The sequence below is a fragment of the Triticum urartu genome, chromosome 5 (genome assembly GCF_003073215.2).
Source record: "Triticum urartu cultivar G1812 chromosome 5, Tu2.1, whole genome shotgun sequence".
Lineage (NCBI taxonomy): Eukaryota > Viridiplantae > Streptophyta > Magnoliopsida > Poales > Poaceae > Triticum > Triticum urartu.
The window spans coordinates 409,921,212-409,948,331 of NC_053026.1; the positions used below are offsets into that span (position 1 = coordinate 409,921,212).

Genomic DNA, 27,120 nt, shown 5'->3' on the forward strand with positions numbered 1-27,120 from the left:
ACAAAAAGGAGTCAGCACCTGCTGAGGCTAGAATCGCAGCAGCTAGACCGAGAGCTCCACCACAAGGGTGTGCAAAAATTCATGTTGATGCAAGTGTGGCCAAATCCAGGATGAGAGGTTCAGATCAGCGGTAGCAGTATGCCATGATGAATCGGGACTATATCTAGGAAGTTCTTCTGTGGTTGTTCTACGGATTATTGATGTCGCTACACTCAAAGCAATCACGTGCAGAGAAGCTTTGTCTCTGGCTAAGGATTTGATGATCCATAATTTTGTAGTTGCCTCGGACTCTAAACAGGTGGTGAATGATATTGAAAGAGGCACAAATGGTAGCTATGGGTGCATCATTAGCGAGGTTAAGCAAGGAGCAAGGTTTTACTGATGCAAATAGGTTAGCTAAGTTCTCTAATACACTAGATCAGGGGCGACATTTACGGTTGATCCATCCCCATGATCTTTTTTTAAACCATTTTATGTGGTTTATCATCAATAAAACTTAGCTTTACCCCTAAAAAAATCTATCCATGTAACAATAAAAACACCAACCATAACAATATTTACATGTTAATATAAAAAATACCTATAAAAGGCCACATAACATGATAGAAAAAACAAATTAACAGTTTTGCGTACATCACAACTATAAATAACACACAACAATATGCTCAATACTTAATGGCCAATATGAGATGAAAACATGTTAAATAACAAGTGTCACTGCCATATGTGTTCTCTTGGGTATCCATGGAGTAAGTTTTGACAAATGTTCCAACTTAAAATGGCAAGTGCGATGACATAATCTGGCAACTGATAGCAACAACTTCTTTTCACAAAAACATGTCAACATGGGTTCATGTTTCATAGCCCCCGGTAAGGCAAACACATAGGTAAAGTTGGATCGCTAATGAGATGATGGCTCTGTCTAGCACATCTAGATGTGCCCTAGTTATTGCACATCAAACTAGAAAGAAAAAGAAAAAAGACAGAAGAAAATGCTTGCACGAATATTAGAGTAAATCAATGACATAGGACTTAGATGTGCAATACTTAGAGCACATCTAGATGTGCTTTAGCCAAACTGATGATATTAATGGTTTGCAAGATAAATAATTTTTAAAATTCGGATTTAGCAATTATGTTACGATATCTACATGTGTAAGCTTCCTGCAAGCATGTGCTCTTCCTATATAGGCAAAATCCCATTGGACAGCAGCCACATACCATAGGAAGACAGCTGCTACTTGCTGCTTAGAATTTTCCAAAAATATTTCCCTGGAAGAAATAAATACCGGATTATTACTAGTATATCTTAAATAGAATTCAAGGTAGTTCCTTCAGTCTGCGAGTAAGTTTGCCAAATTTGTCCTTGCAAAAGAAAATGGTCTGCTCAAAGTAGTATCAATCCTGACTGAACACTAATCCTAATTACTACTCCAGCGGGATACAAATCAGCTCTAACCATAAGGGGCAAAATGAAGTTGATTCCCTGTTAGCCACGGTGCTTTTCGGTGAAAAGGGTTCCGTTCTCAACCCGCCGAATAAAATAAAGTCTCCCAAGCGGCCACCTGCGAGCAAACGATATATCAACACAAAAATACTAACGAACTAGACTGTTTCTTAGTTCATACACGACTAAATTACCTGTTGAATCCACCAGTAGGATTAAACCTGCTGACGTCGATTGTTCTGGTTGTGGCTTCAGATCTGCGACCTCTCACTGTTTTCACATCAAACTGGATGGGATATACAAATAGGACACAAGAAGCTACAATCAGCACGTCAGTGAGAATCATAGCAAACACTTTATGCACTAATATTTACACCAAACCTTGAGGCTTATCACTGTTTCCATCTGGTTTCCGCCTTTTGTTGGGTCCAATTTCTGTCTCTGCAGCATGTGCTGAGCGCACGTATCCAGCAGTATGCCCCCCAGCTGACAAGCAGAAAACATATATGTTGTCAAACAACATTGTGCAAATTAACAACAGTTCCTGGTGTTAACCAGATGGAACCTACTAATGATGCCACCAGTGATGCCATATCTGCTTTTCTAATGCTACTACATATCTTCGTATTTGTGTCCGGGGGACAGTCCCAGCATTACCCCAAACCCACACTTCACCAACAAGGAACCTACCCGCCTCCCCCCTTTCTTTCAGATGCATGCCATCATGGCCGATGTCCCTGCAGGACTGACACCCCCGCATATGGTCGAGATCCTGCAGCATGTGCTCCGCAGTCATGGAGGAAGGCAAACGGCCAAAGTACACCCCTTTAGACACCTTCCTACAAATAGGAGCCCAAGGGTAGAGAGGAAGGGGGTCACGCTTCTTTTGTAAACCCTAATTCTCCGAGAGCAATATGAGGTTTATTTGTCCATTACTAGATGGCCACGTGTGTGTCTCGGGTTTTGCTCCCTGAGTCTTGCACATCCTAGGGTCAGTGCTGCTGACCGGAGATGCCATAAGTTTACTGCCAAGACTTGTATCTATAACATTTTGGTATACTTGTTTTCAGGTTTTGGTAGGACTAGTCCTTGCCTCCTTGGACCTTGGACATGGCCTCTGAAGTGGCATTTGGGCTTTGGTTGCATGATGGGTTTGGAATTGGGATATCAGGTGGGATATGAAAGTGGGTTTCGGGGCGCAACAACTTAGTGATATTCTCACAACTGCATATACTGAGGTAGGAATTAAATTTTATGAGACCAAGACAAAATAAAAAAGGGCCGCGCTACGCGTCGGCCAGCGGATCTTTTAGGATCTTTCTAAAAGATCCGCCGCCTCGCCAACCGTAGATGTACAACCATCCAGCGTCCAATGTTGTTCTCATCATTGCAACAAGGCTAGTGTTGCAGAATACTTTGCAACAAATATTATGTTGCAGAAATCTTTTGCAACATAGGTAATGTTGCAGAAATTTTTTCTTCACTATTTTTGCAACATGGATGTTGTTGCGTGAAAAAAATTGCAACACAGACAAAGTTGCAGAAAATATTTGTAGTTTTTTTCGTCTTTATTTTTTGCAACATGGTTGTTGTTGCGGAAAGCAATTTTGCAACACACATAATGTTGCAGAAAGATAGACGCAAAAGACACCCATACACACGTCACACAGAGGAGGGGGCAGGTCGCACTGGAGCGATCTGCCGGCTGAAGGTAAGCATTTCCCAATAAAAAAAGGTGGGTTTCATATATCAGAAAAACATTAAAAAGATCAAATGTGATTCCAAGAACCTAGTTGCCTCACACTTTGCAAGCTGCTTCATTCTTAGCGACGAGTCCTAGATCAAAACTGAGTATCACAGGATACAGATCAAGCAGCGGGAACCTCCAGCAACTAGCACAAGTAGTGTTCCCATAACCCCAATTGGAGTAGCAGCCCGGCACCAAAAGGAGCTGAAGACTGAGTAGTGTAACCTCTAACATGAATCTAGAGCAGCAGCATCTGATGGGTGATAGACAATGGAACTTGGAATGCACCAGCTGTGTTCGATAACATGAGGGGTGGTCAAGACGATACCCCAGGAGGCAACAAAGGAGGAGGCTCAACTCAACCATATGCGATGACCGTGATTGGGTGCTGCTAGGGAGAGTGCGCAGCAATGTAAGGCGAGATCGGCTGGTGCTATCAAGCAACAAGGAAGATGCCGAGCACCTGGGTGACACATATGGCCAGAGCAGGTGACTAGTCCAAGGGTGCCGGCAACCAGTGACACGATGACACATGCCATGATGGGGATTGACCCATGGGCATCAAGGCAAGTAATTTAGTATACTGTCAAGGAAGAAGGGCCATCCACGGGTTGAGAAAGATGAAAGTTAATTCTCGATCTAGATCACATACCGACAATTCCCTCCTCTGGGATTACAGGAGTAGGAAAAATGGCATCTTTTCCAATCCCAACCTATATTTTTCATATCCTGTGAACCAAACAAGGGAGTGAAGTCGTTTTCCCATTCCCACATCCCATTTCCCATCAACCAAACGCCTTCTTCAGCAATTTCTTCATGCACATAATAATAACCTTAATGTTACAAGGATACAAACCTCTGCAGCGCTGGAGAAAGGTACATCATTAACATGAGTGATGATATCCCCGACCTTTATCTCAGAATGTTCAGCTGAAGGTACTTCAACCTGCAACACAACTCGTAAGATTAAGAAAAATATGGAACTCCCAATTTTGTGGATCAATGCAAGAATGAAGCGCAGCAGAAAAAATGCACACCTTCTCCACGATCACACCACGGACCTCAGGGAACCCATGATGTATCTTTTCAAGTGCAGTAAGCTGTTCATCTTCGTGAAGAGTTCTAACTCGCAGTCCATGCAATGGTCGTATGACCTTCCTGTGTCATGACATAGTTTATTTTAATAAACAACGCTATAAAGTGCAGCAATAATAGACCACACTTCTTACTAACTTGCCTACAATATATCAATGAAGGTGTAGCTTAATTAGAGTAATGAAAACGTGGGACAATGAAGTACTAGCGAAGAAAGAAGAGCTTCCAACATACCACACATTAAAATGAGAATATTGACATTGTTGAACCAAAGTTAGTATATAACAAGAGGGGTGTTTAAACTGTGCATTCATCTTTTCAGATAACTTGCCCAGATTGACCATTAGAGAGCACTGAAAACATAGAGCAGTATAGGAGGTCATACAGTTAGATATGGCTAAAAACATTTGTCATAAAGAAACAAAGTTCTATTGCTGCTTTATGCTCTGTCGGTAGCTCAATCTAACTATAGTTAACACACAACTGTTGGTAATGTTTGAACCATCGACAGAATCTCCACAAGGAAAATTACTAAGAAATACGAAACACTAAACTTCAAACTAGAAATCTAAAAATAGCCTAGTCACTTCAATATTACACATAACATATTTTGACAATCACTATTGTGACTCTAACTATGGGCTAGAAAATGCAAGCCTACTTGATACTTCCTTTTAACAAAACATAAGTAACAAAAGACATACTTGAAATCATTGAAGTGCTGCAAACACTTCAACACAATGAAACCTGGAAGGAAAGGGGTCTCTTTCTTGTCATAGAAGTTCATGCCGATGATATTTCCATCAAAATCCATCAGAGGACCCCCAACACCTCTCTGCAAGAAATGCAATTATCACTGTGGCAAACGTGGATGACCAATTATGAAGAAATTTCCTAACATGTAACATTCCGGCAGATTTATATCCGTGGCACAGCTGAAAAACTTCAACATGGACACTTAACTAATAAATATTGTCATTCAAAACAGAGTTGGTGATATAAGAAACTGTAACCAATTAAATTTTTGATAAGTTCTTCAGTGCAAATGCTCATACGTCTTGGATTAACAAACATTCCTTGCAGGCAAGCTGCGGTAGCAGGTAGGCTAACCATAGACAGTGGTAAACACAGACCACAGGCTGTCCTTTCAAAGATTTGTCTAAGAATCTCTGAACGAAGAATGTTGTTGGTGATTAATTCCGCCGATCCTGTACACGAAGGTATACATACAATTTAGGTGTCGAGTCAGGCAATGAGGGGACACTGTCGTAGACTTCGGAGACGATGGAGACAATTATATACCCAGGTTCAGGGCCCCATGTTGGATACTAGCCCTACATTCTGCCATGTGTAGTTGTGTACATTGATGCGAGGTTACGGATTACAAGAACTAGATTGGATCTACAAGCTAGGCATTGCGGTGTTGAGTTGCTTCTCTTGTGAGTTTAACCATCCCCCTATGTTGGGGTCTCCGAGGTCTTCTATATATGGGGAATATCTCCCATGATGGAGACGATGATGAGTCTTGGCAGTCAAGGCTTCCGACTTCTTCTCTGAGTGGTAGTCATGGAGAGTACCTCCTGAAGGAAAATATCTCCTTGAATTATGGGAAATATCTCCTTGATTGGTTTAGACCCCAGATACTTGCAGGGTACTTGCTTTGTCTACCCTGAGTCATTCCCTTATATGACAGGGTGCGGGCACACACAATACCCCAGGGTATTGTAGGGAGAAGCCGCTATCGTGTACTCCCTCCGTTCTAAATTACTTGTCTTGGATTTGTCTAGATACGGATGTATCTAGACTCATTTTAGTGCTAGATACATTCGTATCTAGACAAATCTAAGACAAGTAATTCGGAACGGAGGGAGTAGAATACAGTACATCTTATCATAGTTCTCCAAAACTCATCGGCAAACGTGGCAACTGACAATGACTCTCAGACTTGTTTCACAGAGGAATATTGCATTGCCATTGAATTCAGAAAGATAAAACCATAGATACTGGATTCGGTGGAATGGGCTTCGAACCCAGATCTAGATCAATTGATAGATCTAGACCAGTGTTCGAAATCGGTACAGATCGGTGGACATTCGCTCACGATACGTCAATCTCAAGTGAACCGCAAAAATGGAATCACTGCGGCAGCTATTACAGGCTAGACACCGCTGCAGCTTTCCTGAGTTGACAGGGCTATCCGAGTGACGACATCAGCGCATACATGGCTGCTGGTCTGTCGCAGCACCTCCCGTGCAGCGTCGATAGATGCCTGGATGAGGCTCCTCTCCTCCATCCACCAGAGCACAAGCACCATGGGACAGAGCAGGCAGGGAGGCATATGTGTATTAAGGAGATGGCGAGCTAGCAGAAGAACTGAGGAAAGTTATGTGCCTGCAGCGTCGGGGTAGGAGAAGGCTCAATTTGCGGTTGCTGGACTATGCTGTGCTTATTTTATTATCGGATGTGGGAAAATAGTCATAGAACTAGAGATAAGTGTTTTTTTAGGAAGGAATTAGAGATAAGTTGGCTAAACAAAGACCAAAATAGGGAAAAGCTGGATTACCATAATCCATTGCAACGCCGAATGCAGCCAAAGATGTGTGCCTGTGTACCACCAGGGATCACAAGGACTAGGAAGTCTGGATGTGAAGCCAGCAGATTAGGTTCCCATTCTCTAGTGGGCCTGGTGGCTGTTCTTTTGTTAGGTATGAATCAGATGTATAATAAAATATGTGGCCCACCTAGTGTGCTCATCTCCATAAAGAGAAAAATACGCTGCATACTAGAGTTAGCGAATCGGAATCATCGGGTTCACAAACCCCTTCTACAATTTGCAAATCGGAGATATGCATCCCCATCGAATCCGATGCGCTGGGCGTAGCTAATATGAATTGCGAAACAGGTAATTATATAGTGCTATAGGAATGATGCACCATTTTCTTTTGCAAGAAATTTCTGGAACTTCATACAAGAAATACTGGTACAAACTGCTCTCTCTAAATGTGGAAAGGCACCATAACTTGAAGCTGAACTATGGGACGATCACACTAATACCTATGGAGGCGCAAGCTAACAAAATTCTAATGAGCAGTTTCACTGTAGTATCAAAACAATTAAGTAAATTTCTTAAATTGCACCTTTTCTTCCAAACTATAAGGAGCCACTCTAATGAGCAGTTTCACTGTAGTACCAAAACAATTAAGTAAATTTCTTAAATTGCACCTTTTCTTCCAAACTATAAGGAGCCACTCTAATGAGCAGTTCCACAAAACAACAACCTTTTCCACACTTTCAGAGAACCAGGATTTTTAGAATTGTGGCAGTCATGGGCGAACCAGCCCCTAGCCCAAATTATGGAAATAGTATGGTCAGTGTTCACACATACTGTAGCGGGTGGAGCTGTAGCACAATAGATCCTAAACTCATCCAATCAAATAAAGAAATAAGGATTGCCTTTAGAAAGTTAACGATACAGACCTAAATAGTTAATAAAATATAGATAAGAGATGAGATTAGTTTACTTTCAATTAGAGATATTTCATTTAAGTTGGACATTAGTTTCTGAGCCATCAAGTCAAGAATTCCATATAAAAGGAACATGAAGTACTCATTTATAATCAAGCCATCATTAACAAAAAGACACTAACAAAACCTCCGAGCCTCTCAGGGTTGAGCCCTGACAGCCCTAAATGAGGGTGGGTGCTCTATCCCTGGTCTCCGGACCTTTACCCAGTTTAGCACATGACAGTGGCTGTTGTCTCCCATCCATGAACAACATAGTTCCAGAAAACTAGTACCCAATTTCTTTGTGTCACTGAGAGGTGGGCATACAACTGTCAGTTTTTAAAGAGTGGTTTTCCGAAATAATAAAATGGAACAGAGGTGGTTTTATGAAATGGTTTACCCAAATAATTAGTTGGTTATGATTAATAGGTTTGAAAACTTGGTATATAATCAGTTTTTCTGAACAAGTTCATATGGGATGTTGCCATAATTAATGCATGGGATACTATAATGTCCTTCCAATATCAGTTATGGATATGCAACGAAAACCTAAGATCAAGGTTGCTACAGTTCTACCGATGGTGCTCAAATAAGGAACCAAACACACCAAATCTGCATTATATGTTTTTAAGTAAACTATATAATTGTTGTGTCAGATATCAATTTGCATAATGACTTCAGTCGTTTGGATTACCTTTGAAATCCTGCAAGATGAAACAAGAAGCTCTTCACAATCAAACTGGCTTCTTTTTGGAACCAGTTTCCCCAAAGCAGCGTTCAAGCTCCAAGGCTTACAAAGACGGCCTACAGCTACAACATCTTTTGGATGGCGCTCATAAAAATTGAAAATTCTAGTGTCAGCACTGAATCTTTTCGTTGGCAGCTGCAAAGTTGAAGGGACTTCAACCACACATATGTTGTAAGAAAAATCAACATTTGAGACTGAGCCCTTGAGTACTTCTCCACTTGGTAAATGTACATCGATCTAGAAAAAATATCAGATAGCAAAGTAAGTTGATTGTTTAGATGATAATAATACGATAATGAAGAAAGCAAAAGAATGCAGCAACCTTAAGTTGATCAGCCTGCTTATCTTGGTGTGGCCATTTAACTAAACTTGCAGATGTTACCACATAACCAGTACCCATGAGATACTCGACAATAGTTCCGGAGCAAGAGAAAAGATGCTTGTTTCCTGCAGGGAACAGAAATAGAACTTGTTGTGGCATAGCAAAATTGATACTACTTAACATAAATAATAACATGCTGACATAAAAAGTTTCACCTGAATATGACTCAAGTCCGACAATAGACTTAGCCAGTTGTAATGTGAGTTCCTCAACTCTCCAACTTGTATGCTTGAGCTCAGATACTCTCCCAAACTCATCCATCGAATCATACGGAATCCATTCAAAATCTTAAAAATCAAAAAGCAACACCCTTCACTAAACACGGAGCACTAGAGGATAAACGAAACTTGTTCCTTGTTCATATATATATATATAGGTATAAATACAATGACAAGAGAAGCAAATAACCTGGTAATGGTTTTTTGACCTTATCTGCAATAAGTTGGTATAGCGACAAAGTTATTACAAAGGGAAGAACAACTTGTATATACAGTATTTAAAAGAAGGAAGACAAGAATAACTGTAGGAGGGAAGAGGGTGAATTGCCCACCAACAGGGACTGCCCTCCTCCACCGAGGGGTGTAGTAGAACTCGTCCTCTCTGCCCTTTACCGACGCCTCGAAATCGAGCCTGTTTTGACGCAGTTCCTCTCTTAGCTTGAGGGCCCTCTCCACGGTTTCTTGAGCCTCCCTTCTTTTACGTTGCTTCTTTAAGCGTCTGTTTTGTATCCGTTCCTCTCTCATCCTCAGCTGTCGCTTCTTACTTGCCTTTGTGTCGTCATCAACGCCGCGAAGATTGTAGAAATCTCCTGCACATAGCTCATCGACGCCAGAGGTGGTTTCACTGGTTGATATCTGGGCACGAGAAATTAGAATCGTTAAGAAATTATACAACTCCTCTATGCGTGACAGTAATTATTTGGGCTAGAGAGAGAGAGAGAGAGAGAGAGAGAGAGAGATTACCACTTCCGTGAGTGGGGTCTGCGGGGATACATGTTCGCGGCCTACTGGGATGATCTCCTCCATGTGCCGGCTATGAGGGGCTGCATCCACCAGAGATATGCCAAAAAGTTGGTTTTTTTTTTGGGCGGGGGAGCTGGGGAGTGGGGATTAAGAGCGCATACCTGAAAAATCGATGTCGGGGTGGAGAGAGCAGGTACGCACCGAGGTAGAACGGGGGCGGCGATGGCGGCGCACAGCGGCGGATGCACAGAGTCGGCGGATTAGCAAAGAGATGCACTGGGTTGGATTCGGGGTTGGGCAGGTCGGAGCATGAGAGAGGAGAGGAGACGAGAGGGGAGGGGAAAGGTAGGGATCGCGGGAGGGTGGAGTCGGGCGGGGCCCTGCGGAGGAGAGGAGGTGGGTTTGGATGGTTGAGATGCTCCGGAGCGTGATCTGGAGGGCAGAGATTCGACGGGCCGTGTTACCAATGGGGGGTCAGAACTCAGAAGTCAGAAGGAGACAAACGATGTCTTCTTATATTCTGTTATAATAAAAAATATGGCTGCTAGTATTTCTTTAAGTGACCGCTTTCTCCTCCAAGTTCCGACCCCGACCCGCTCTCCAACTTGACCCGGTCGCCGGCGGCAATGGAGGAGATGCCGCCGAAGAAGAAGAGAAATCAGGAAGAAGGGGAACAACGAGACCTGGAAAAAGAAGCCAAAGGTACAGGGGGCTTCGATGCGCCGCGCCCCCACCTGCCTCGTGCTTCCAGAGTAACTAATTATTCTTTCTTTCTGACCTAGCAGCTGCCCGCCTGGTGTTCTTGCTGTTCGGCCATGGCACTCAATCGGAGCCGGAGCCGAAGCCGAAGCCCGCTTGCCCTCCCTCCCCCTCCTCCTCCTCCGACCACGACGGCGAGAGCAACTCGGACGACGACAACGATTTCAGCGCCGAGGGCTTGAGGGCGAGGGACGCGGCGCTGAGCGTGTGCAAGTCCGTCGTCTCCATATCCGCCTCCACTGGTAATTTCTTGTTGCCCTTGCGGATTATTGCGGATATGCGATGTCCTAGTATCTTATTACAGTAGTAGTATTCTATACTGCCTAACTCTCACGCGACGCGAGCAATTTGTCTCTTGGCCTTTCCAACTGGGCAGATGGGGATCCTCCGTCCACCTTCGCCTGCACGGGCACGGTCGTCGCTCATGAGGGCTCTGCCACCTGGATCATAACATCTGCATCTCTCATCAGGAAGCCCGAAAGTGACACCGAGGTGCACGAACCGCACGCCGTCAAGGTCAGCAGATTGCCTGCCTCCATCAGTTGCTCTGTTTCTTCATAATGTGCTGATTGATTGGTGAGGGTTGCAGATCGAGGTGCTCCTGCATAACAAGAAGGTTGTGAAGGGGCGGTTGCTCATGTACGACTTGCTGTATAATGTCGCCATTGTTTCCATTGCGCGAGCCAAACTCCCCGCGGCGATGCTCAACGACCTCCCAGACTCCTATTTCTTGACGCCTGGTCTGGTGGTTGCTGTTGCCAGGAAATTTGAGTCTGGGAGGTTGCAGATGAAACGTGGGGAGACACTCCGCGCAGCTTGCGAGTTAGATTGCGATGAACTCATGGTCAGCACTTGCCAATTTGAGCAGGTAAAAGTTTATTTAAAAGGATAACAGATTCAATACTACTCTTAGGGAGCTCTGGTTCTGCTTGTGTTGATAGAAACTAAAGCTCCACAAGTGCTCATATTTCTATGGGTGTGTTTCTTATAGATCTCATTTAATGAATACTTGTTCATGTTCAATTATTTATATCGCTATTCCAGAATTTTTTTATTGGGGGGCTTCTGGTGGATTTAGAGAAAAGGATTCTTGGGATGAATTTCATAGATGAGAGAACCACCCCCTTCTTGCCAGTTCAGATTGTTGGGCGATGCCTGAGACACTTCAAAGCATATGGGTAAGTTATTGTGTTCAACTTATCAGTTTTTTCTTCACCTTCTAGCATAATTCATACGGAAATGTTAACGCCCACACGTGTGGGCGTTTGCATCTCGCCCACACGCGTGGATCTGCGTCCGTTCGTGAGCGCACGAATCTTGGCATATTTCTAGTGCCACGTAGGACAGGCCTGGTGTGTGGGCGTTCAGCCGGTCGGCCACACGGCCGTTTCACCACATAGGAGGGGCTGGTGTGTGGGCGTTCAGCAGTTCGCCCACACGCCACTTTGCACGCACACACAAGGGCTAGTGTGTGGGCATTTGCCATCTCGCCCACACGCCCGTCTCCTCTCCCACACCCAAGCTGCTAGTTGCCATGTGTTTTGCAGTGCACATGGCAACTGCCCCTAGTGTGCTTTATAAGCAGGTGGCAACTCTCTTTTTTTATCCGAGTTTGCCATGTGTTTTGCAGGGTACACGGCAACTGCCTAGTGTGCACGTAAGCAGATGGCAACTCTCTTTTACCGAGTTGCCATATGTTTTTGCACGGTACATGGCAACTGCCCTAACGTGCATGTACATGGCAACTGCCCTAACGTGCACGTAAGCAGATGGCAACTCTTCCTTTTTACATGGCAACTGCCCTAGCATGCTTGTGAGCACATGGCAACTCATTCAACTGCCTAGTGTTAGTATGTGGCAACTCCTAAAGTTATGAAATCATGGCAACTACATTAGATCAGACCATACATGGCAACTGCAGTTGAGCAACCATGGCAACTGCAGTTGTCCGACATGGCAACCGTAGTTCAGCGACATGGCAACTGCAGTTAAACGAACATGGACGAGGGTCTGGACCATGGCAACTGCGGGCGCGCGGTGACCGTCACGCGTGGCGTGCGGGACCAGGAGGTACGAGGCCTGACATACGGGCGTGTGTGCGTTATCAACTTCGCCCACACGCACGCGTGTGAGAGGGATCGGGAGGGAAAAAAAGAGGCGTGTGGGCGCTAGTTGTTTTGCCCACACATAGGTGTGTGGGCTGTTCCTCTTATACACCACACAAAATGTGTGGGTGGACTCCCTAACGCCCACACGTGTGGCACTTATCGGCGTCCAATTCATATTATGTGTGAGGTGTTTACTGTACTTGTTATGACCAAACATTAATGCATGCAACGAAATTTTGTGGTGAGTGCAGGGAAGTCAAACAACCTTGGCTTGGAATAAGGGGTCGTTCCCTTCACTTGTTGGAATCAGCCAGACTGGAGGAAATATGCCATAAGTTCTCTAAGCCACCTTCTGGAGTTTTTGTGGACATGGTACTTATCCACCGGCCAATTCTCCAACCTGCGGTCCCACACCCAGGCCACTTTTTTCAACTCTTTCCCTTTTAATCAACTGCAATTACTTTTGTTGGGACACTTGACAAGATAACTAGCATGAGATGACACTGTTCAGTAAATGATCTGACGATTTCAGGTTGTTGTGTTCTGCTTGCTCTTTCTCTGTCCTTGGTTTGCATTGACTTAATCTGTTGATCACATATATTTCATAGATTCCTGAAGCATCATCTGCAAATTGTGGGGGCGTTGAGGTTGGTGATATCCTTAATCAACTTGATGGGGTTGTTTTGCACTCTATAGCACAGGTATTATTTTTTGATGGGAAATGTTTATGCTACTATGGATGTGTACAATATTGATACTGCCATAAAATAATGCACTTCCCTTCTTGCCACTGCCAGTCCTACTCTCTTTTTCTTTAGTCCCGATTTTAATTTTGTCTCTATTACGGGTTGGTGGGTTGGGTTGTCATAACTTTTGAAGGGAGGCCTAGAGAAATTGCGTAATAAATTTTGTGGGTTTTAGAAATTGTACGCAAATAAATACAATCCGGTTTGATACGTTTTTTGTGATTATAATTGCTTTGCACCTAGTTAAAATTTAGGATGTTTATGATGGATCTTAAATTGTGTGTTCATAAGTACTCCTCCAGTGAGAAATACGTGCCATTTTTGAGATATGTGTAGGCAAACCTTTGAAACTTTTGCTAATGGACTATATTGAAATATTTAGTTTGGATAGATGAATGTCATGTCATATAAGTAGATTTTCCTTGAAATGTTTCATAATATTAGGATGTAGTATTAGGCTTCAAACTGCTTGCTGATGCTATGTAGAGTATGTCTTAGCAAGAAGGTATCAACATTGCAGTCTGCATACAAGCGTTATAGTATCATCCATCTGGAGAGAAATGCACACGCATTCGGAAAAAAAAAGGAGAGTAATGCACGCTAGTGCAGTAGGCAATCTCCTTATCAAAACTTAAGTCCCTCAGCTGCATTGAGCTGAAGAAACTGATGATCAACGACAAGTAATTTTGATGGGAGAGCCAAATGCCAGCAACTCTTTGTCTGTACTTTTCATGAGTTACATGTACTTTTCAAGCGTTATAGTATCATCCATCTGGAGAGAAATGCACACGCATTCGCAAAAAAAAAAGGAGAGTAATGCACGCTAGTGCAGTAGGCAATCTCCTTATCAAAACTTAAGTCCCTCAGCTGCATTGAGCTGAAGAAACTGATGATCAACGACAAGTAATTTTGATGGGCGAGCCAAATGCCAGCAACTCTTTGTCTGTACCAATCTCCTTATCAAAACTTAAGTCCCTCAGCTGCAATTGAGCTGAAGAAACTGATGATCAACGACAAGTAATTTTGATGGGAGAGCCAAATGCCAGCAACTCTTTGTCTGTACTTTTCATGGGTTACATATCCATATGTCTGTCGAGAGAATATTTTGACCTATTTAGGTTACATAAAGTAAAACATCATTCAGCATAAAATGACGACTTATATGACATGAAACCACATTTGGTTCTGTGAGGTCTGGCCGCTCAGTGAGCGATATTGTATCTACTGCTTCCCTGCTCCTCTTTACCTAAACCTTTTCCTTCCTCCACCCCTCTCCCTTTTCCCTTTCACATCCACTATTCTACCTGACTTGCTGTCCGTTCAACCCTGTAGTCTACTTTTTGTATACGGCAAATCAGTTCTCATCGATCCCTGAATTGGTTCCCCTTGACTGTGTGGAGCTTATGGTTTTCATCCATTCCCATTTCCCAGCTTACTTCGTTGCTCCTGGACAAAATGGAGGTTGCAATGCATGAGCGTAGACCAGTCATCCTCAAGGTTAGTCCAGGTACCCGCCTGCCTGGGGTGTTTTAGTTGATTCACTAAGTTAACATCAATGTATCTGTGCGTTGCTGAACAGGCACTCATACAGAGACCCAAGGACGGGGCAACGGTTGCTGCAAAGTTAATAGTGGCTGAGCGTCCCCCCGGCGAATGTGATACTTTATTGAACAACAGGTATTCTGTCAATCTGAGAGTCGCGCTTGTATGCACTTCGGGACCCAAACATGTTCTCGTTTGTGTCTCATGATTTACGTTACTTCCTCCTTTTATTTCACATGATGTAATGTGGGTGAAATTTATGCTGAGATCGGTTATCTATTGTAGGTGGACACTGCCCCCGCCAACAGTGTATTACTGGGGCCCCCCGGATATATATGATTGGGTTGATGACGACTCTGACTGATGATTTTCAGCAGCAGGTGTAGGTTGTTTTACTTCGTTTCATCGCTGTGCAACAGCTCGGTTGACTACTAATTTGGCAATAGCTCCCAGGTTGAAGAGTTTTGTTCTAAGTAGTACGAGAAAGAACGAATCAAGTTAAGACAAGCTTACTGAATGTATGGTTTCTTGAACTTTAAAAGTTGTCATTCTCATCAAGTTCTTTTAAGTGTAGTAAGCATGTCATCTAGATCCAAACTCGCCCCAACTACGTATGGTGACATGTCGCGTTGTTAACCAAAGCCACCTCGGCGGTGTCATCAAGTGTCGCACAATGCAAAAAACCATCATTTTACAGAATCGTTCCAAAGTGCATCACATCGAATTTTTAGCAGTCGCAAAACATGATGACCTTTTAACATGTTTTGATGTGGCTAATCCCTCGCGAGATGACGGTGCGCCATGACTGCTCAGTCGGAACCGGCGCGTTTGCTTCTTAGCAACTGTTAAGAGGAAAATGAAATCCACCCCCTTTTTTACTAGATGGCATCTGCTATTTATACAAGGAAAAGGACATCATTGGAAAAGGTGTCTGTTCAGAGGAGGTGCCTGTTCGGCAGGAACCCGACGCGGCAGTTTTACAACTGCCTGCGGTTAGTACAAGCAGGGATTAATCCCATAATTAACACGTGGTTAATTAATTCTAACACTCCCCCTAATCAATGCTTGATCTTGTGAGCAGACATCATCTTGATAAAGTTTTCTCCAAAACCCTGTGAGAAAAATGAGGATAGAGGTGTTTGATATGTTGCCAAAACTCCTTCAAACCCAATAGGAAAAATAAGAAGAAAATGCCGGAACATATAATGATTATTGTCTGTTTAACTCAATATGAGAAAAACCCATAGAATTAAAGGACAATAAATATGTCGTATATACTTTCTTAAAAACTCCGGTGGGGAAAACAGAAAATATGACATATGGTCTTTGTTGATATTACCTCATTAAAAACCTTCTTGAGAACCTATAAAGTAAATTCATGAAGGGAAAAAGAGTATAATATAATGCTTTTAACAGGAACAATTCAGGAAGATACTCCCCATGATTCTTGCAAATTCCGAAGCCATCATATACCAATTCCATGAACATATTTTCGGAATGTAGAAGTTGGTAGAGACTTGGTGAACAAATCAGTCACATGATTTGACTTACAAGATATGCAATATAGTGATATTGCTTATTACGTAACCTGTTTGCATCCGGGCAACACAAGCAACATTATCTTTGAGATAATGGTTGGTGGATGTAGCCATGATGTCTGTTTCGAAGACTCTTCATGAGAGGGCTACCACACCTAGTAGGAACACTAAGCTTGTCTACGATCTGACATAGTGGGGATCTGATCGATGTATCCAATGATATCGGTGTTCACATTTCTGTGAAACTGAAAAACCAGGACAAAATGTTTGATGCCTTGGAGATATTGAAAGATATTCTTAAGTACCAACCAATTGTGTTTGGTGGATCCAATGGCTTATGGAACGTTGAGTCCCAATATCTCATTTCCATCATCTCTTGGTCTAAATCGATCTTTCTCTAGTCTAGAGAATGAACTACCATGAGAGTTATGGATGAATAAGATTTGTCCACAATGAATTTCTCCAATATAATTTGGATATAGACAACATAGTAAATCATAATGTATGAATGAAGGTGCTCAAGTTGTAGTAACGAGCGGTATTTTGGTTTATCCAAATCCTTCATTTTAAACTCCGTCATTTAGATGATTACATGTGTCACAATTGCAGACACACAAATATGGATAATCATCATTGTAGGAGTAATCCTTGTGCACAAGGAACCCACTACGTCGGTTGTACCATATGTACCAACAACAATAAGTCGTATGGTGACTTACTGATTCTACACAGTGTATGTTGCATTTTGTATTTCGATTCAGAATTGAGATTCCATCGGGTATCAATCATATATGTCTGAATCTAGTGATCCACATGGATATGTAATCACTACATCTATCAACTGCAAAGATAGATGATTTTATGCTGCCAATGATATAAGTTATCAGAAAGAGATTCCACCTCTGGAGAATAGTTGGGTATCTGCGTGAACCCTTGTGCTACAATAATTGCTCTATATTTCACCACCTTGTTGTTCTCAATTCTGTTTTCAGAAGAAAACTGGTGTAGGTATTGCTTATGAATACCTTCCCATTATTGAGCAAGATTATTTCTACCAAGATTATACCCTTTGCTTGAGTTCAGTCCGAGTGTTGTTCACACTTTGCCATGGCCATGGTCTTTGGATCTGAATCACTTGAAAGGTTTTTTCAATCTAGTTGAGAAATGTATGTCGACAATTGTAGACTTCCGGTTATATGTTTCTTCAGAATTTATATATCAATATATAGTTGATGGAAATATCGTTGCCCATGGTGACTGCTCGCGATTTCCTAATGCGATTGAGTCGGGTATTCTGATGTCCCGGTCATTGTGTGCACTATGACCTGGGTTGGTGGAGGTTTCCCGTCCACTAGGTGTATACTACCCATTAGGTGTCTGTCAACGTGAAGTTGACTTGCATTTACTGATTCACAGGCCTTGATATCCTTGCTTGCAAGAAGCTAAATCCTGATGTACTATTGCCATACATCTCCCCCTATTGCTTCGAACGGGGAGTGGAGTGATTCTTATTGGTACCTTCACTCTTTCAGGCATATTTTGCAGGATTGTAGGATTGTGTGACACCTTTATAGTCAGCAAATGAATCTGGCAGGTTATTTGCAATGTGTTGCAAATGTTCTGAACGCATGGTTCAGATCTTTGAGTACGTGGATTTGAGGCAAAAATGTGTTGAACATTCCACTAATTTCCTGGCATTCTTTATGGTACTTGAAATCTCCCCCTAATGCCTGGAAATGTTCCTCATTGAATCAGCATACTGGCCTTGAATAACTCACCATGTGAGGGGCCTGAGGTATTGACGGTAATACAGTTATTCCTCACATAGATCCCAACTATATGTTGAGGGGCCAATGATGTACGCCAGGTGGTGATATCGGTATGCAACCGAATTACCGCAGATAGGAAATACTTGGTAGATATCCACATATCAAAGATAGAGGGGAATAATATTATGCAGTTCTGTCATGAGTGTGTAAAACTGCATGACTCCAACGTAAAGTTGGTAAGTTGCAATTACAAAGTAAAGATAATGCAATGAGCTTAACTCTTTGGATAGGATTCTACCAAACCATTTTGAGTCTAGACATTAGGACAAATTGCTAAACTTCAATCTGAGGGCCATAGAGAAGGCACTCAAGGAGAATTCTGCAATGTTATCCATTCGATTTGGTTGAAATCGTTGTCAGGATAATAAGTCAATGGTTTCGTGTGAATAAAGCACACACTTAAGACCATCATGTAGATATGTCTTTTAGAACCATGGAATACCTGAATAGTCTACTCAATGGTTGGGAAGAGCCATTTACCTCGACTTGATGCATTCAAGGAGTCTGAGTGGTTAGGCATACACTTTAAGGTGTGCGAGCCTTAAAATTTGCCTCCCTGTGTCACATATAGTGCACACAAAATCCAAATATTGTAAAAATTAAGCATCATAATAATCATAAACCATTGGAATTGCTGATAGTTTCGGTTTCAACCCAATGTCAATGATGACCAAAGCTGGAATGCCAAGTTTGTCATGCAAAAGACACTCTGGAAAACTATCTCGCATGCAACATGTGCTACGGGTTCTGTAATATGTGTAGTACAACCCAGATGATACATAGAGAATGTGCTTGCCATATCCGTTGCATGTGATAAAGAGAAGATATTTCTCTTTGTTGTTGGCGTAGGTTTCACTATGGAAACCATTTTGACGAATATCTCTATAGCTTAATAGGGTACGAGTTAAACTTGGGAAGCAATGAAACATCCCGACGTTACTCGAGTACCCACGGGGATAGTAAATATGACTCGAGTTGAGCCAACAAATACCTCATCGCATCTAGCGATTTTAAAATATCTCCTTCCTTTCAATGAGAGTGGAAACATTGGACTTCCCTGAGTATAGAGTTTGTGGTGCAAATGTCCACAAGGCACATATCAATTTTCATCGGAATGACTCCCGTAGAAATCTATATATAGACATGAAGATTCTCAAGAAAATTAATGTCGGATATATAGAATACATACAAATGAATTTGTATCAAATTGCTGATACAATATATAATGACAACAATAATCATGTTCTTATTAGAACATCATAAATGGACATAAATAAATAGATCACTAAAGAGACTAAGGGACTAAATGTATAGTCTCCAAACATGTCGGTTGATGCATATTCAACCATCATGCTCTCCATGCTCATAGGGTCTCGTGACAGCTTGATGGTGTCAGGTTGAGGGTTTGAAATGAGTTCCAAACCATTACCCTTGAGGTCCTTTGCATCCCGGTAGCATGGCATGGATTGCACGCGCTATCCCATGGGATGCAAGACTGATCTTGATGTCCATGACCCTCTTAAGTAAGTTGTGGCCATTGAGGGCAAGTGCCTCAAATTGTTAGCCATCGATTACTTATAGGGCAAACCAGAGATAATTAATTTACAAGAAGTAAATTAAAAGTCATCATGGTTTTGTAATAAGAATGCAAAAATTTGACTCAAGTGTATAACTTGAAAATGCTCAACCTCAATTGTGGGAACATAACACATTGAAGATCATGCAGATCTCACACTAATAGAGTTACTCTGCACATGGGCAGTAAATCCAAATCATTACCTTGTGTTTTCCTAATATTGAGGTAGATGTTATTGTCAAAAATTTACAAGTTTTGTTGTGCGGGAGAAATCAATCTCGACCGTTGTGACATGTTCATGAAGAATGTCAAAATCTCAATTGCAAATAGACGTATTAATCTCGACAAGTAGCAAACATGGAGATACATACATTCTGAAATACATCGTACTCAACAGAAATACACCACTATTATAATGAATAGTAATGATGTTGCAAACTTGATATTCAAGTGAAAAACTTGAATTGTATAGACCTCAAATTAAATGAGATGATATTATATCAAGTTGCAAGATAATTCAGCAGGGTGAATTAATATTTTGCGAGAGAAAATTAATCTCAATCGCTATGAAATTATTTTGCGAGAGAAAAATATTCTCAATCGCAAATCAATATTGTTGTGCGAGAAAACTTAATCTCAATCGCAAAACAATATCGTTGTAATAATAGGACATGTTATAGGGATTGCTAAAAAGCAAACACATTGAACATGCCACATATAATAACCACATATTTTCTGGAATGTTGAAACTCAACAGAAAATGCAGTAATTAACAGGGCCTAAAATAGTTAAATACTAGTAAATAGTACTGTTAACAGAATCCTATGTGCAAAATCCCAGAAATAGGATACGGTGCACAATCGGTCTGGACCACTGTTCGACCTGTTTTACAAATTCATGCAACTGCAAGGACCTTGATGCACAATGTCGAAGGGATAAGGTTCCTTATCCTCTTGTTTTCATGTGCGGATATGAAATCCCAATGGGGAATTTTTCTATGCCACAGCAGCCTTTCGAGACAGGCTCGCCGACCGGAGGTGCCTTAGCTTCCGTTGGGTACAACGGGCGCGAGCGCCGCGCGGGGGAAGGGGACTGTAACATCCCAAATTTTCAATTTGGAATGTTATACATTAGATCATAATTGCATATCATATTTTATTTGCATTTGGATTTGATCCTAGAATTTCTATGCAACTCAAGGACCCACGGAGAGAGTTGGGAATTCATTATTTTCATATTTGAGTTTTCTCAAATTTTGAGAATAGGATCATTTGATTTTATTTATTTTATCATCAATTATTTCTATTAAAAAAATATGAGAGAGGGAATAAAATGACTTTCCCAAAATAAAGAAATATTGAGGATTTAAGAGTAAAATCAAATAAGATTTTATTTCAGAGTTTTTCATTATTTTATTTGAATTTAGGAAAAATGTGCGTTTTTCAAAATTGCATTTAGGCCCCAAATAAATGTTCACCTTGTGCGGCTTGATTTTAGAAGCCCGTGAAAATTTATTTCGGAATTTTTGGAGTCCGTTTAGTATTTCTTTTTATTTTTCTTCTGCGCGTATTATTTAAAAAAAACAACGAACCGACCTAGGGCCGTGTCCGACTAGGACTCCCGGCCCGTTAGGATATATAAGCCAGGGGGGAGAGGCCCAACCCCAGCCGAACCCTAGCGCCGCCCCTAGCGCCCGCCGCCCGAGGTCCGCCGCCGCCTCGATTTCCGCGCCGGTTTTTTTATTAATTTTTTTTGAAAAAAAACCGTTCGGTTTTTCCGTCGGTTTTTCGTCGGTTTTTTAAATAGATCGGTTTTCCGGTTTATTTAAATAGCGAGCGTTTGTCTATTCGTTCGTTCTAGCGAACGTTCGTCGTTTTTCTTTTTCTCGGATTTAATCCGCGTTTTTTCTGATCGCGATTCCTGATCCGATTTTCTTTTTAGTTTAACTTTTCGCTCGTTTATCGGAATCAGGCGATTCAAGCGCCTAGAGTTTCGTCTCGAAACCCTCTATCCGTTTAATCAACTTAAATAAGTTTTTGCTACTGTAAAATTTGCCCTAGATCCAGATTAGTAGAACGAAGTTGTTTTCTTTCGCCGTTTGACTTTCGTTGCTTCGTTTGGTTTGATTCTTTTTGCAAACCGGAGTTCTTAAGTTGAACCTTCTGGTTAGATCTCTTATTTAAGTTTTACCTGTGCATTAGAGGAGTACTTATTGTATGCTTGTTTGTTTGTTTGCGATAGAGTACCCGGAGTGCGCCGCTTGTTACTTCGAATCGCTAGGTTTCGCGGATCATCAGCAAGGCAAGTAACACTTTGATCATATCTTTTTTACTATCCAGTTTTATTGCATTAGATCGATCCTCAAACATTGCATGATTAGGATCTAATTAAATTGTGGGATGGGAAGTAGATGAGGTAATACCTATTACCTGTTTATTATCAAATCTTTGGGAGTTACTTCTACGTTTGCTTATTATGCCATGCTATGCTAGTAGACGTGGATTGGGTGAGTGATATCCATGACAGATGTGAGATTGTTAATTAATGGTTTATCTAAGGTGGCAACTTAAACACACATCTGGGTGGATTGAGGCACCTGGGTATTCCAAGACTTGCCTGTATTCTTTTGGACCGCCACCCAGGCTCAAAGGGATCATGAGACTATTCATACTAGAAACTTTCGTGTGCAGCCACAAGCTATTATGGGCTCTAGCATAGTTGACTAAGTCATGCGAACTCTTACAGTGGTAGACTAGCAGATGTAGGGGATGTAGGTGGTACGGTCTACCCGATCGTAAGGTGCTAGCGCTTCTGAAAGACTATGTCTCGGTCATCCGTCTTCTCAAACACCATGTAGTGCGAGAAACCAAACGGAGACGATCGAGTCTTGTGGGGAAAAGTGCGCAAACCTCTGCAGAGTGTAATAAACTAATCATGGTTAGTCGTGTCCCCGTTTATGGACATCTTGAGTATCTAGTACCAGGATTATCATGTGAATCTCAACATGTTACCCTAAATTAATTTTGTTGGGTTTTGTTTAATGATGATGCTTAATTGGGATTGAGAATGCTGTCAACCATTCTCAATGTTTAACAACCACCATGATAGTAATTAAATTAATTCCTTTGAAGTAGGGAAAAATTGGCTTTACGCAAAACTGTAACCATAGAGCTTTCTACCAGCCAAATATGCATATAGTATAGCTGTTTCATTACATTATCCTCTATGTGTTACCTTGCCAGCATATTCCATGTGTTGACCCGTTTCGGACTGCAACGTTAATGCTGCAGACTTTTCAGATGACGATTAAGGGGTTTTTAGGTCGTGGTTCTATACTCAGTTATGCCGTTGAAGTTGATGGACTCACTTATCTTCCAAGCCTTCCGCTGTTATAGTTATTAGATGGCCTTAAGCCATATTTATTGTAATAAGCTCTCTATGAAGACACTCGATGTAATAAGTGTGTGATTGCTACTCTATTATAAATCCTTCGAGTACTGTGTGGTGTCAGCATTACTGATCCAGAGATGACACCGGAGCACAGAGATCAGACTGTTTGAGGTCTAGTCGCTACAGGGACCCTCAACGACGGCCTGGAAGGCTGCGCCATGGCCGGAGGGAGGAGCGACCGCGGCGCACGCGCTTCAGCCAGCGCCGGCCAGAGGCCGCCATCATGCCTTCTGCAAGTGAGGCCTTGGTAGCAGGCGCTGCGTCAGATGTAGGTGGGCGTTGCTATGGAGGAACGGCCGAGGGCCTCGTCATCCGCTGAGAAGCGGCCGCGCCGTCACGGCTAGTCGCGCTCACGCAGTCTACAGCCGTAGCATGGACGGAGAGGGCCGACGTGCTTCTTGCTGGCCGTAGGCCGCTCGTGCCGTTCAAAATCGACAGCGTCGATCCATTAAGGGGTAAGAACATCCTGAATTGTAGAAGACTACCTGCACGCTTACAGTTCTTGTTTGGATTTTCAATCCATTGATCAAGGGTGCCTTTTCCATTCGTCTTTTCCTCCGTTGATGTCTTTCCGATGGAAGGTTGCGAACATTGTCCTGATTCCATCCCCACATGCTCGGATGAAGCAATTCTCGTAAGTGCAAGGATGTTAGGAAAATCAATCAATAATTGAATCTTTGATTAATCACAAGCAGAGAAGATCAAATAAGCAATCTATTGACAAATTCCCTTCTCTATGCAGAATGGGGGTTGCCGGTTGACCCGTCACAGGTCACAGCGATTAGCGCTAATTAGCCTGATCGTGTAGTGACGCCGGCCGCTCGAAAGCCACGCCGCCGGGGCAAGCCAAGGCCGCTCGCCGTTGTTGTTCGAGGGCCGTAGTCGGGGAGGCACCGGGTTCCACGGGCAGGCGTTTCAGGCGTACATAACCGATGCCTGGGATGGCCTATTTCTCTCGTCGGAGAGCAAAGGGCTGATAAGGGTATCTTCAGCCGCGCCCCCAAGAAGGCCCCCCAGGCGTTTTTTCGTCCGCCGGCGCCAAAAAATCGGCCCAGTTGCGCCCCTAAGAGCCCAGTTTTCGCCGGCTCGGGCCGAATTTGGCGCCGGTGGACCCAACCCGAACCCAGCGTGCTGGGGGTCGCTCGGGGGCGCCGGGCGAATCGTTTTTGGCGCGAAGAGCCACGGGCCCGCCGCGTCAGTGACTCTACTCTCTTCTCGCCCCTTCGTCGTCCTCATTGCCTCGTTTCCCGCGGCGAACCAATGCCAAAGCTGCCGCGCGCTGCCGCGCTGGTCAGCCTTCATTGATGCCTCACTGGCGGCGCAGTGAAGGCTGGGCGACGCGTCCCTCGGCCGCCACGCAATCACGCCACGCGTAACGCGCCGGCCAAGCCTACCACGCGGCGTCTCCGCCTATAAAAGCCGACTGCAAGCGCGCCGGAGAGACTCACCCCGATCATCCACCGACAACGCGCTCATTTCTCCCCCTTTCCTCCTCTCGTCGTCACCAGTTGAAAGCATGGCCAAGCGTTTCCCAGGCGATGGCGTGGCGGCGAACGGATTCGGGCACCGTCATCTGCACGAGGACGAGGCTCGCCTCCTTTTCGAGGCCGAGTACCCGGTCCCACCGGACATGCGGGTGCCCGGGGCGTGGAGGATTAGCGCCGACGGCGTGCTAGTGCCCCCGGGCGCGGCGCGGCGTGCGGAGATCGCACGCATCCGCTCGTCTCTGCCGCGTGCGGCGAGGGAGGGGCCCCGGTACGTCCCCGACAGCCCAATCTGGGAGTCGTACTTCCGCCGCCGGCACGACGAGCAGCTCGAGGCCACTAACGGCGTCGTGCCCTCCGGCAGGTTCAACGCCGCCGGCCGGCGTCGGTGGTGGGGCGTGCCCGGGCGCACGTTGGAGTCCGTCCTCGAGTACATTGAGGGCGGCAACATGCCGTGCCTCGAGTACCCCGCTCCCCCGTCCTTCTCACACTGCCGAGGCCGCCGGGGAAGCTCCTGGACGCCGAGGCGCATGGAGACCGGGGTGTCCTCCTCCTCGTTCGGCGGCTCTCCCTGCCTCCACCTCCGCCCCGTCAAGCTGGAGCCCCAGGACACGCCTGTCAGCGTGCGTACCCACAGCTCCAACGCCCTCGTCGAGCCCAAGGTGGAGTCCAGCCTCCCCCCGGAGTACGAGGAGATAGCCCGGCGCGACTTCTCCGACGAGGACGCCATGCGGTGGTCGCCGACGACTACCTGCGCGAGGAGATGATCCGGCAGCTCCGGGCCCTGGAGGAGATCGCCGCCCGCAAACGTTGGCGCGAGGACGAGGACGGTGTCGTCGTCCTCGATAGCGACGACGACGACGCCCCCGGACCGTCCAACCCGCCGCGCCAACCGAGGGAGGGATGCGGCAGGGACGGCGGAGGCGTAGGCGGGGGCGACGACGACGACGGCGGCGGCATCGGTGACTACACGCGGTTCTACAGCCTCCTCGGCATGTAGAACCGCATGGGCGGGCGGCGAGGGAGACGGCGGGGGTAGCCCGCGGTAGTTTTTTTCTTTTTTTTTGCAAAATATGTTTAAATTTGAACGAACTCGCCCGTGTTTGCGTTGTGTTTGCGCCGAATTTGAACATTTTAAAAACCCGTGGGAGGCCACGACTGGGGGGCATCACGCCCCCAGTGCGCGATTTAGCGCCGGTGCGCCCCTAGGGGGCGATTTTTTGCCCCTCCTGGGGGGCCAATGGCTGGAGATGCCCTAACATGTTAAGAGGAAAATGAAATCCACCCCCTTCTTTACTAGATGCCATCTGCTATTTATACAAGGGAAAGGACACCATTGGAAAAGGTGTCTGTTCAAAGAAGGTGCCTGTTCGGCAGGAACCGACGCGGTAGTTTTACAACTGCCTGCGGTTAGTACAAGCAGGGATTAATCCCATAATTAACACATGGTTAATTAATTCTAATAGCAACATAGCGTTTCGGCTGGTTCATTCCAATGGATCTCCCGACGGCTGTTCGCGCGTTAATCTTGCCACCTGTTCGGTTTCCCACTTTTGTAGACAACTCTGTCGTTGTTCATCTTCCAGCCACTTGCATTCACTCGCATTCATGTCACACAGAAAACCACCCTAGCCTAGGAATGGCAATGATGGGTGGAGCTAAACTAGATCCATACCCACATCAACGAAGTGATACATTGCGCACCAATGAAAGTATCCATAGGTAACAAACACCATCCATACCCATATTATCCATCTATCCATGTAACAACCAAAACAACAATCATAATAATATGTACATGGAGGGAAATGACCGCTCGCTCCCGTGCCGCTCTTGAGCGGCACCGGGGCGCCCAAACCTAGAAACCCTCCGCCCTACCCCCCCCCCCCCTCCCCTACCGCCGCCGGCATGCACCGCCGGGCAAAGGCCGTGCGATGCCGGCGGCGATGGGACTGCTCTGGCGGCAGCCGGTTTCCTCCTGGTGTCACAGCTCCGTCGGCGGCCACGGTCGCGGGTGGATCTGGCGCGGTGGTTGGGCGGCGGTCCTGGCTGGTTCGCGCGGTGGAGGGAGGCGCTCCACGGAGGCCACGGTGGCTGGGATCTCCAAGGCTGCGTCTACGGCGGGTGGCAGCCGTTGTGGCAGCGTCGTCGGGCTCCTGGGCTGTGGTCCGGCGCTCTTGTCGGCGCGTCGAGGAGGGGTGGC

General features: G+C 44.5%; 2 protein-coding genes across 2 annotated transcripts; one reads left to right on the top strand and one right to left on the bottom strand.

Annotated features, from left to right (window-relative positions):
- Positions 1–1,254: 1,254 nt before the first annotated feature.
- On the bottom strand, positions 1,255–10,265 carry LOC125509369 (serine protease HTRA3-like). Its single transcript, XM_048674336.1, has 13 exons — positions 10,047–10,265; positions 9,886–9,965; positions 9,474–9,777; positions 9,332–9,355; positions 9,079–9,210; positions 8,864–8,988; positions 8,488–8,778; positions 4,994–5,124; positions 4,232–4,352; positions 4,051–4,140; positions 1,829–1,933; positions 1,642–1,733; positions 1,255–1,565 (listed from the first exon to the last, which is right to left on the bottom strand). Exons 2-13 carry the CDS (start codon positions 9,946–9,948, stop codon positions 1,490–1,492), a joined length of 1,554 nt encoding a protein of 517 aa, XP_048530293.1. The 5' UTR covers positions 9,949–9,965; positions 10,047–10,265; the 3' UTR covers positions 1,255–1,489.
- A 161-nt stretch (positions 10,266–10,426) lies between these two features.
- On the top strand, positions 10,427–15,598 carry LOC125509370 (putative protease Do-like 14). The gene is made up of 10 exons (XM_048674337.1): positions 10,427–10,587; positions 10,671–10,886; positions 11,021–11,160; positions 11,234–11,512; positions 11,689–11,822; positions 13,004–13,124; positions 13,361–13,453; positions 14,930–14,995; positions 15,078–15,175; positions 15,326–15,598. Exons 1-10 carry the CDS (start codon positions 10,512–10,514, stop codon positions 15,402–15,404), a joined length of 1,302 nt encoding a protein of 433 aa, XP_048530294.1. The 5' UTR covers positions 10,427–10,511; the 3' UTR covers positions 15,405–15,598.
- The last annotated feature ends 11,522 nt before the right edge of the window (positions 15,599–27,120 follow it).

What these genes read in the sequence shown, in the direction of transcription:
- LOC125509369 (XM_048674336.1), bottom strand. Translation starts at nt 9,948, where the DNA reads ATGGAGGAGATCATCCCAGTAGGCCGCGAACATGTATCCCCGCAGACC. An exon ending in GAGGAGGGCAGTCCCTGTTG is followed by an intron (nt 9,356 to 9,473) that starts GTGGGCAATTCA and finishes AACTTATTGCAG; the next exon opens with ATAAGGTCAAAAAACCATTA. An exon ending in AAACAGTGATAAGCCTCAAG is followed by an intron (nt 1,734 to 1,828) that starts GTTTGGTGTAAA and finishes TATCCCATCCAG; the next exon opens with TTTGATGTGAAAACAGTGAG.
- LOC125509370 (XM_048674337.1), top strand. Translation starts at nt 10,512, where the DNA reads ATGGAGGAGATGCCGCCGAAGAAGAAGAGAAATCAGGAAGAAGGGGAA. An exon ending in ACGAACCGCACGCCGTCAAG is followed by an intron (nt 11,161 to 11,233) that starts GTCAGCAGATTG and finishes TGAGGGTTGCAG; the next exon opens with ATCGAGGTGCTCCTGCATAA. An exon ending in TTTTGCACTCTATAGCACAG is followed by an intron (nt 13,454 to 14,929) that starts GTATTATTTTTT and finishes CCCATTTCCCAG; the next exon opens with CTTACTTCGTTGCTCCTGGA.